This window comes from Condylura cristata, unplaced genomic scaffold (genome assembly GCF_000260355.1).
Source record: "Condylura cristata isolate star-nosed mole 26May11 unplaced genomic scaffold, ConCri1.0 scaffold00036, whole genome shotgun sequence".
NCBI classification, from domain to species: domain Eukaryota; kingdom Metazoa; phylum Chordata; class Mammalia; order Eulipotyphla; family Talpidae; genus Condylura; species Condylura cristata.
The window spans coordinates 2,112,722-2,124,392 of NW_004567137.1; the positions used below are offsets into that span (position 1 = coordinate 2,112,722).

General features: G+C 36.9%; 1 protein-coding gene across 3 annotated transcripts in view; it reads right to left on the reverse strand.

Moving 5' to 3' along the window:
• Positions 1 to 11,671, reverse strand: part of CCDC91 (coiled-coil domain containing 91) — a 197,386-nt gene that overhangs the window by 138,471 nt on the left and 47,244 nt on the right. For 2 of the 3 annotated variants that reach the window (XM_004693184.2, XM_012732901.1), the window contains exon 6: positions 612 to 689. The exons of the other annotated variant lie outside the window; for it this stretch is intronic. In XM_004693184.2, the coding sequence (XP_004693241.1) occupies positions 612 to 689 (78 nt within the window). The remainder of the gene's footprint in view (positions 1 to 611; positions 690 to 11,671) is intronic. 3 annotated transcript variants of the gene reach the window in all.

Consider the following 11,671-nt stretch of genomic DNA (forward strand, 5'->3'; position numbering starts at 1 on the left):
CCTCCCAAAGGATGCATACCAAAATACTAACAGCTGTTACTTCTGAGGAGAATTGTTTGCCTTCCATATAAATAAGAATGTATTGCTCTACTAGTTTTGTGGGGGAATGCTTTAATATGAATTTAAAGAAAAAAAAGATTTTGTCATTAAATGCTCAATATGCTATAAATAATTAAGCTTGATTAAGGAGGTACAGAATCAGATGAATAATACTATGTGTATCCTGATCTGTTTAATTTGAGGAAAATAAAGCATAACAAGTTATCTTTCAGATTCCTATCATGCTCAATTTTTTTTTCTTAATAGAAAAGGTGGAACCACAATAGAGCCCAAAAAAGCTAAGTTAGCAATTAATTCTATAGTAGCTAGCAATTCATTCACTAATAGCATATAGTAACTTCTCAAACACAGCTCCATCTAACAACACCCTTTTGACCTGCTAAGTATAATTTCAGTAAACGCCTACCACTACTACTAGCCACCTGAAAGAATTCTATCACCAAAATCAGCACCGCAGTGCTACTTTACACATGTTTGCAGGGTCTACTTTTGTCTATACCTAAAGTTTACCAAAATGTAGATGAATAAAGGAAACAGACTGTCAAAACTACCTTATATTCATCCACAATAATACTGAGGGCTTCGTGACCAGCTTTCCTCATATCTTCCAATTCTTGTTTATGTTTTTCCTGAAAGAAAGAAAAAAAAAAAAAAAGCTAAATCATGATCTGTGCTTTTGTTTACAGAATAATAAAGTCATTGACTTGTGTACCAGTGAATAATTTCGTGGTTTGTGGCACACTGATCTTGCAGCTAAAACCAAAGAGAAAAGCTAATTTTTTTTTTAATGTTCTGTTTAAAAAGCACTAGGATGGTTGTGTCAAAAAGAAATGGAAAGGAAATCATACTGAGGTGGGGGGGTATATCCCTCAGGGCACTTGGCTGTCGTGAACCTAGATTAAGACACTGAAGCCCTGCTTTTTTATTCTACCAGCCTGGACCTCTTGTTCTGTATTACTTCTCCTGTAATACATATGTACTATGTACTACATAATAAAGTTTGAGACATGCTGAACAACCACCATCATGGTAAAGAACTACCATCTTGTAAAGAACAGATGAATTGTCTTTGGAGAATTCAAACCCTTTCCAATTTCCAGACACAATGATTGGCTTTTGATACAAAAGTATCAGAGATAACAGATTTTTAAAACTAAGAAAATGAGAAAAATATCCACGTATCATAAGAATATTCATTTTCAACGAGTTTAAAATGTGTGATCAAGATGTTCAAAAAAATAGAGGTAGGGGAAAATGGACAGGATACAGGTTTTCATCAGAGAACTGGAATTCATATACTTACAAATTTCAAAACTTAGTAGACAAAGCTGCTGTAATCAAAACAGTGTGGTATTGGCAGAGGGGCATATATTTTGTTCAACTGAAAATAGAAATGACAGCCCAAAAACAAATCCATGTATGTATAACCAAATAACATTTGACAACAGTGACAAGGCACTCAACTCAATAGCAAAAGAACAAATGGTCATCAACAAATGGTGGTAGGACAAGAGGAGCGACATGCAAAAGAATAACTCTGGAGCCTTATCTTACATGACACAGAAAAATCAACTCTAAATGCATCAAATGCCTGAATATGAAAGCTCAAACTGAAACTCTTGAGAGAAAAGCAGATGCAGCTCTTTGTAACCTTGGATTGGGTACCAGCTTCTGAAAACATGACACTATAACTAACAATGTAAAAAAATACAAAAATTGGCCCTCCCTGGTGGCGCAGCGGGTTAAAGCACAGCACTGAGAATCTAAAACCGCTTCCGCATGAGTTCGATTCCCGCCTGCCCTGGAGGTGACCACATGGCGTGGCAGACCTCTCCTGACCCGCCCGCTGCTCCCCTCAGCAGTGTACTTCATCGATCTGCCTGTTCTGTTCCCCACTCTGTCTCTGGTGAAGCCTCTCGCCGCCCCTGAGCTTCTGGCCTGTACCCCAGTTCTGTATGTACAAATAAATAAATCTTTAAAAAAAAAAATACAAAAATTGGGCTTCAACAAATTTAAAAATTTTGTTCAACAAGGATGCTGTCAAGAAAGTAATAAGGCATCATTATTTCCTATAAGGACCTATTAGTCAGAATGTAAAGAAAAAAAGATACACAACCCAATTTTTTTAATGGAAATTAGAATAGACATTTCTCCAAAGATGCACAAATGCTCAACATAACTAGACATTATGAAAATTCAAGTCAAGTCAAGATCACTCATGTGCACTGGGATGACTTTAATATACGCAGAAAGTAGTAAGCATTGGCAAAGATAATGGAGAAACAGAAACCCTCAGGTACTCCTGATGTGGAATGTAAAGTGGTGTCCCACTGTGCAAAACAGACAGTCCTCAAAAACTTAATCAGAGTTACCAAATGATCCAGATATTTCACTCCTAGTTTATACTCACGAGCATTCAGTAGAAACAAATATATATACAAGTTTTTATGTGAATATATCAAGGTTTTTTTTTTTAAATATGGAACACTTCATAAACCTGTGTGCCATCATCCTGTGGGAGTCATGCTAACCTGTGCATTGTACCCATTCTCTGTATATGTGCTGCTAAAGCACGTCAATAACACCAGCACTATCAATAGTCAAAAGCAGAAACAAATGTTCATAACGAATGGGCAAACAAAAGGCAGCAGCATCCACCCAGTGGATATTATTCATCCATGATAGTCATGAAATGTTGATCTAAGCCACAACATGCATGAAGCTTGAAGCAATAAACAAGTGAAAGAAGCCAGACACGAAGGCCACATAGGGCCTGATCCAGTTTATATGACAGGCTCCATAGAGGTAAATCTAGAGACAAAAAGTACATGAACAGTTGAGAGGTGCTGGAGGAGAGGGGGGCAAAAAGTAGCTGCTTCATCAATATGGGAAATGTCTGACACTAGATACTGGTGTATTTGGATTTGCCTCTACTTTCTGAGCCATCCTAAGGCCCCTTTACCTTCCCCTAATGACTACACACAGATGTGATAAACACATGTTATCATGTTGCTCCAGATAATAAAACACCCATTACTTCTAAATATTGTTCCAGGACCATTGCTCAATAATGCACAGTCCTTCCCTGTGGATGGATGGATGGATGGATGGACAGATGATGAATGGATGGATGGTTGGATGGATGGATGGACAGATGATGAATAGATTGGATGGGTTGGTGGGTGGGTGGGTGGATGATGGATGCATGGACAGACTGATAACAGCACATAACTCATCGCTGACCACTGATCATGCTTTATTTTTATTCATGGCATCCATCACTGCTTAGAGCCTGTCTTCCTCTAGTCTATTGGGAAAATAATGATAGTATTTTCCTACACTAATATACATGAGATGGTAAGGAAAAAACACAATGGAGAGGTTTCAGTATCTCTTTGAGTGCAATAACTTCAATTTAGGAGAGTAAAATTGTATTTACCATTGAACATCTTTAATCTCAAGTGGTGCCTTTTATTATAATGTAAACCAAATAAATAAGGAAGTAAAAAAAAAGAGATAGAAAAGGATAGGATTAGAAGACCAAATATATTTGGAGAGACAAGTATTTCATTCTTCATCAGAGTATTATTTACATCATTAAAGAGACTGCTTTAAATGTATTTAAAACCTGGTCTTTAAAAAGGAACATACTTATCAGGTTCACATACATATTTTTTTTTAAATGAATGGATGAGATTATAATCAAGTGTTCTTTTTTTGATACACACTAGGTCCATAAATTAGCAAATTTTGGGGGTATATTCCCTATCTACAAGATGAGGGAGTGGATTAATGATTTCTAAAATACCCCTTCATCTTTCTTAATGGCATTCCTTGATAACAGTATGCTAACATGAAATCAATCAATGCCCACATCATTTACTTCATAGTCACCAATGGCAATTATACAAGAGTGCAACATCCTACTCTGTCCAGTTACCAAAAGAAAAATCAGGAATAACCAAATAGTCACATATAGCTTAAAATTTTCATTTCAAGAATAGACAAATTTTACAAACTTCAAAGAGGTCAAACTAAATTTGATCAATCATAGCTTTTTCAAAATGTCAAATTCAAAATTATCACTGGGAAGAAAAGACTTGGCAAAAGTATTCTCACTTTAAAATAAAGCTACAGAATGCTTAAAACAAAAAGAAACAACAAAAATATGATATTCCAAAGTACTCTCCCCATAAATGAGGAAACCTCGCCATAGAGCTCAAGCAGGAGTTCAACAAGAACAAAGCACAACCTGAATCATTCTTTCTGATGGCCAGCCCAGTGCTACTGCAAAACATTTTGCAAGACTGAACAATCTGAGTTTATTCCTAATTCTGTATCAACATAATTTGCTTTCATCAGAAGACTCAACAATGCATAAACTCACACACCAAGAGCCATATCTTCTAAGCAAAGGAAGACACAGTCACACTTAATGAAATGTTAAGAAGCAATTTATCAATTCACTATTGCCAACCTGGAATTTTGGCCTGCCAAAAATGAAGGTGCCTTCCAAAGGTTATCAGGAACATGTTCCACTCAGCTCTGCATCACCCAGGTTAACCCCACTCACAACTCCCTGCCAACATTGTTAAACACACACAGATCTTGTGACATTAACAGAACTAGACATAACTAACTGGTATTGAAGTTATTTGTTGAATAAATATGTACACAAGGACCATGTAATTAACAAACATAGGTGTGTCCAAGAAAAATGAGACATTAACAAAAGTTTTAAAGTAATCAGCACTGGTATATTGATGAAAAAACTCAATTCAAATATCTGAAATGAGATTTATGCAGAACAAGTACTTTAGGCCCAGTCTTATGATACAAACTTTTGATCATTTCTCAGTTCATGCTGTATTACTGTTGATAATTACCAAACCAAAGTATGACCCATACTAACACTTCTAATAAATTAATCCATGTAGAGTAACAGGATACTCTTTGATACAGGTGGTTGGAAGCCAACGTTTGACTGACACCTTTGGAATGAATTACAACAGTACTTAAAAAAAAATCAAGAATAAAGACAGAGGGAGTGAGAGAAGCAGATACAAAGGGAGGGAGAAGATACCACAAAGACTAGTCATCATATTCTACTTAGTAAAAAGCATTTGCTTTTCATGTCCCAAATTCTTTCACCAAGAGCCAGTCTATAATTAGACTGAACAGAATTAGCAGAACAGAATTAGCTAATATTGCCTGATTGAGAAAGGACTTCCAATTCAGGCATAATAACCACAAGACTACATAATAACTCTGAGGCCACAAGATTGCATCTCTTTCACAACACCTAATCAACTATATTGAGGAAGGCAGCCCTAAACACATCTAGATAATTGAAAAGGAAGTAATTTTCAGGTCAAGTAATCAAAATAAAGATAGTGCAATGAAAGTGCAATGCAATGAAAGGATATTGACTGAGAAATGGATAAGATACTCCCATCAAAATCTAAAGACTTCATCAGAGAACGTCAGAGAAGCAGAGATCAGATTATCCCGAATGTACCCACTTATCAAAACAGAACAGGAACATAACATAAGGTGACTTCACTCCATCTCTCAGTGACCCCACATCTGACAGCTGAAACAAGCCTCACTGGCTTCTAAGGGAGAGCAGGATGGACTGGCAAGACACAGGATTTTGCAACAGCCAGGCTTTTCTACTGAACACATATTTATTCCCTACCTCCTCACCCTATCTCACTTTCTACAAAAATCTTAGTGAGTCCTCTGGACTAATTCAAATATTTAGCCAAATATATAATGAGAGGAGCAAAAAAAAAGATAGAAAGAAAGAAAGAAAGAAAGAAACACAAACCCACAAACATGGAATATCAGTCTAAAAGAACAAAATAGTATAACATATGGAAATAAAGCATTTTGCCATAATAAACTGTACTCCTACTGAAAGAGATCCTTACTAAACCTGTCCCTTTAGTTTAAGATTTCTCAAATCTTTCAAAGGATTAATTTTCATCTCTGGCCCTATCCTACAAATGGCTGCCTTAACACAGTGCAGAGATTTCATCAGCACACAGAATCTAAAACCATCAGGTTTGCTGAATCCTGTCAATGAAAAACAAGATATACAAATAAAGTCAAGATTACAAAACAAAGCTTGGGATTTTCCTAACAAATACAATGATAAAGGTATGCAAACAACTGTACAGTTGGTTCACACTGGTACGGAAGTAACTGATTTGCCTATACGCTAACTTACACAACCTACATATGACAGTGACATGGCAGGTCTACACCAAAGCTATAGGGAAAGGATTCTCTGCTCTGAAAACAACAAGAATGCCAATGAGATTTGTGAAAAGATATGTTTACAAAATTGTCATTATTGTTGCCATCCTCATTTCTCTATTAGCTCATCTGTTCTACCATCTACAACCTGCTGAAGAATAAAGGTCACATCCTGTCCAGTTGTGAATAGGCTTTTTGCATGACTAGGACCAAATTCCTGGCTGATGTGTTGACTGGACTGGCCCTGTTCTGACTGCTACTTCAATGCCACCAGTTCACTCCAGTAGGAAAGGCAGATACTCTGCACCAGATGTAAAAGAAATTACTACTGATCTGTAACTTTGTTCAGGTCTTCAAAGGCAACATGCAAGGAGCAGCTGATACTTAAAACTAACTCAAATCAAGCAGGAACACCAGTTGCAGTAGGGCAGGAGAAGCTCCTCACTATAATTGTCAAAGAGTGCCAGCCCTGGCTAACACATTAATATCAGGATGGTGAGAGAATGAAGTTCTATAATTTAGCCAAGCAATTCAATGGTAATTCATCATGGTGCCTTTCCAATGTCCTTTTGTGAAAATATTTGTTCCTTTACCAATGGACAAATCTCTAAGTTCATCAACTTCCAATTTTGCCCACAAGACCTACTGAATTACACATATTCTCTCTCCTAATGACATCATAAATCTAGCCTTTTTCTGACTTCTTAATTGCTTAATAACTATTATCAATCTAAAAGGTTTTCTCTCCCCAGTCATCCACACAGAATCATCATCTTCATCATCACCACCATGGTAACAACAGCTCATGAAATGTGATGAAAATTATACACAGTGGATCCTGGTAAAAAATTAAAATGAGAGGCAATTACTCAAATAATCAAGAAGTCCAAGATGTAAGAGCAGACCATGAAACCAAGCATGAACCACTGTGATCACCAGACTTCTTTCAAATGTGCAGCTACATTCCCCTGCCCAGGCCTGCCTAAAGACCCGGCATGGGAAAGGATGGACAATCAACATCTTGTCAGAAAACCCACAGACCAGCCCATTCACTCACAAAGGACTCTCAACCCACTCCTAAGTAAGAGTCTAATGATGCCAGACATTAAAGATAGCTCTCTCTGATGGCACAATGGGTTAAAGTGCAGCACTGTGACGCTCGCCACAGCTTCAGCATGAGTTCAATCACAGGCCAGGGAGGTGACCCACATGGGACAGAAGATCTCTCCTGGCCCGCCCACTGCTCCCCTCAGCATTGTACTTCGACAATCTACCCGTTTTGCTCCCCACTCTGTCTCTGGTGAATCCTCTCACTGTCCCTGCATCTCTGGCCTGTACCCCAGTTCTTTATGCATTAAAAAAAAAAAAGACAGCCTCAAAATGGAAGGTAAAGTCCAGAATCTGTAAAAATTTAGACTAGATAAGGATTTTTTAACATAGCAATGTTAAGATTATCAAAGAAATAAAATGTAATATCCCTAAAGCAAGTGTGAAACATAAAAAAGTGACACCATAAAGGTTGTTGGGTGGTCAAAACCTAGTAACAGATCTGAGAAGATCAAAAGGATCTTTAAAAAATGGAATTTAAAACACAAGATCATACACAGCTTATGTCTACAGAATTGCTCTAATTTGAGTGAGGTCTTTATTGCAGGCCTGTGTTCTTTCCATTCTTCTTTCCTTCAAAATGTTTAATAAATACATGTTTCTCTATATCCTTACTTAATGCCAGCAAAATGTCCACAGACAGGGATGGCATCTGCTTTTGAAAAAGAAAAAGAGAAGGAAAACTGAATTGGAAGCCGATTTTTATATGTAAAGCACTCTGAAAAGCTAAGTTCATCTCAAGAACAACACCATATAGACTTTCAACCAGAAAGCAAGTACTGCTTAGGCAACATAGCTATTTAACAACTATATGACAACAGATGCCATAAAAAAGTGTACCAGGACTACCAACACCCCGAACTCCAGAAGCAAGCCAGCCCAGAGCATGTGTAGGAGGAACAATGCTCAATTATGACCCAAGAATGTCATTAAAGATCACACATATATGTGAGTCTCCACCAAAAATTAACACCCCCCCCAAAAATGTACATGAAGTGTGATAGGAACACACACTCATTTAAAGATGAAGAAAATATCATATAGAGAATAATTAATCATAATATATTATGTGATTCAGGTGTTGATAGCACTTACACAATATTATAATAAAAACACTAACACCCTTCAACTTAATAACATGACTATACTGGAGGAAAGACAAACTACAAGTATGGGTGGGGGATAGGAATTTTCAGAATCTGAAAAATCAAGAAGCAGTGATAGTCTCAGTATGTTATTCAGAAATGGATCACAAATATCATTATTAATTTAATAAGTTGAAAATGATTGCTTTATGGGATACAGAGAAGAGGCAGGACCCAGGGAAGAGTCTGTAGATGTTATTTTTCATTTAATAAGCCTATCAGAATCAGATGATTTGTTTTTTAAAGACATATTTTAATTACTTATGCATACAAGAGCTGGGGGACAAGTCAGAACTGTAGAGGTGAGAAGATTCACCAGAGACACAGTGGGAAGCAGAAGAAGCAGATGGACTGAAATATACTTGTTGACAGGAGCAGTGGGCAAGACAGGAGCGGTCTGCTGCTCCATGTGGGTCAGCTCCCTGGTGGGGATCAAACTTATATGGGAGTGGCTGCAGACAGCTTCACAGTGCTGAGACTTAACCCCTTGCACCACTGGGGAGACCCCAGATGACTCTTTAAATTTACAATGTTCACAAGAATTTTTAAAAATGGGAACTTTACCTGTGCTTGGATATCACTGCTCTGAAGTAATTATAGATGCTAAATGAATAAATTATTATAAAAAACTATACTTTCATATTTAGTAACAGTTATCTAACTCTATGAGAATATATGTAACAAGGCAACAGATATAAAAGGTCAGAAATTACTTAAGTATATACATGTATATATACATACACACACTCACATGTATATATTTTCTTGCTTATACAGAAGAATAACACATGCAATGTATCTGTATAGACTCAAAATATCTTCAGAGAGCTATATGAAAAACAGCTCATGTGGGTTGACACCAGGGAGGGAAATGGGACAGTAATATTGTGAAAAGAAGACCTTATAGCACACACCCTTTTGTTCTTTTTAAACTTTTAATATGAGTATATTATTAATTAACCATTAAAATAGTAAAACACATGTAGTGTCTTCTCTTAAGAAATCCAGGCCAGTGAAATAAAGTACTGAAGATATTAATTCTGATACCAAAGCTGAGGGAGGAAACAAACCAAGTCTCCCTACAACTCCACAAAGCAGATGCCATCCCTGTCTGTGGACATTTCGCTGGCATTAAGTAAGGATATAGAGAAACATTTATTAAACACTTGAGGGAAAGAAGAATGGAAGGAATACAGGCCTGCAATAAAGACCTCATTCAAATGGCAACAGCTCATGTGTAGAAAGGAGACAATAAACTCACAGGATGACTGGGAGACATAAATAATGCACATAAACACTCAACAGTCAGTCAGTAAATATGTGTTATCCTATTTCCCTTCCCTTTTCATTAAAATTGGGAGGAAGGTAAATCAGAGAGATTTTATTTTAAAGTTTCAGTCTCACAGTGAAAATGACAAGCCCCAGTAAAGTTTGACACTGAACATAGATTAAGTTAAACCTATAAAGGAAACCTATTTTCCCTAACGAAGGAAGAAAACACTCAAGAGAATAGGGAGAAAGATTATACTATCAGGAATTATCTTCTATTTTGCATATATCACTATATTATGCCACTATGAAGACTATATTTTTCTAATACATACCCATTTATTGGCATTCAATACTGGAAAGGAAATAAAAGAGATAAATATAACTGCTGGGACAACCACCAAAATTCACTATTTTCTTACAAAAAATAGTCAAGTACTGATGAGCATGTGATTTAATTAACTACAAATTATTTTTGACATTAAGATTTACAAAAGGTGGGCCCTCCCTGGTGGCGCAGCGGGTTAAAGCACAGCACTGAGAATCTAAAGCCGCTTCCTCATGAGTTTGATTCCCGCCTGCCCCAGAGGTGACCACATGGCGTGGCAGACCTCTCCTGACCCGCCCGCTGCTCCCCTCAGCAGTGTACTTCGTCAATCTGCCTGTTCTGCTCCCCACTCTGTCTCTGGTGAAGCCTCTCACCACCCCTGAGCCTCTGGCCTGTACCCCAGTTCTGTATGCACAAATAAATAAATCTTTAAAAAAAAAAAAAGATTTACAAAAGGCACTAAATTTTTACTTATCACCTTAGAACAACTTTGCCTTCTTACTACAGTTACACTGCTAGAGTTTCACACAGCATTTCATTTTGTCTAAATATTCATAGGCTTTAAGATATAAAGAACAATGATTAATTTACATACAAGCTTAATTTGTTTGTGACTTTCAAAATGTGCATCACCTCTTAAACGCTAAGTGATTTTTCTCTCCTTTTCTGCAAAAGTAGTTGGCAAGCCAGCAAAAACATACCTCACGGAGAAAAGTCATATTAATTAATATTAGAATAATGCATACTGCCAAAAAGCAGAGATGTCAGTTTTGACAGGATTGTGATCAGGACTGTGAATTAATCAAAGCTCCCTGTAGTCTGGTGCTGAGTGTCTCCCTATCTCATTTGCTATAATTTACGCCACTAGCAACTGAAAACTCTGTTTTTCTAAAAACAACCAAACACAACCTTCTTCTTCCCTGTCCCACCACCCACCCAAAGGCCCCCCGGCTTTCCTTCTACAGGGCCTCTCTTCAGGGAGAAGTGCCATTGCTGTACTCTAAAAACCAGCTTATGCTATCATTTCCAGTTCATTTATGCTGTGCCACTTTTCTTCACAGCAATTAACATAGCCTGACAAACTACCAGAGGGTCTGCCCCATATCTACATCACCAAGAGGGTTGCTACAAATTCAGGATGTTACCTCTTTGGGTCCAAAGCTTTCTCCCCAAGCAATGTCTGGTGAATTGGTGCTCACTGTTTATTGGTCATTCATTGTATAATTTATCTACAGGACATATTCTCCATACCAAAAAAACAAACAAACAAAACACCAGTCATTATCCCTAATATAAAAATATCTATGGAAGTTTATAAGAACTACTGCAAATCCGAAAAAAGGAAATGTTCAAAATAGGTTAAAAAAAAAAAAAAAAGCAAGCAAAAGAGTAACTGATGAAATGTTTTTAAATCCAACACAATGAATAATTTGAAATATTCAAATTTATATATTATTTTGACTTTCAGAAAACAACACTTTTTTTTATTACAAAGTTTATT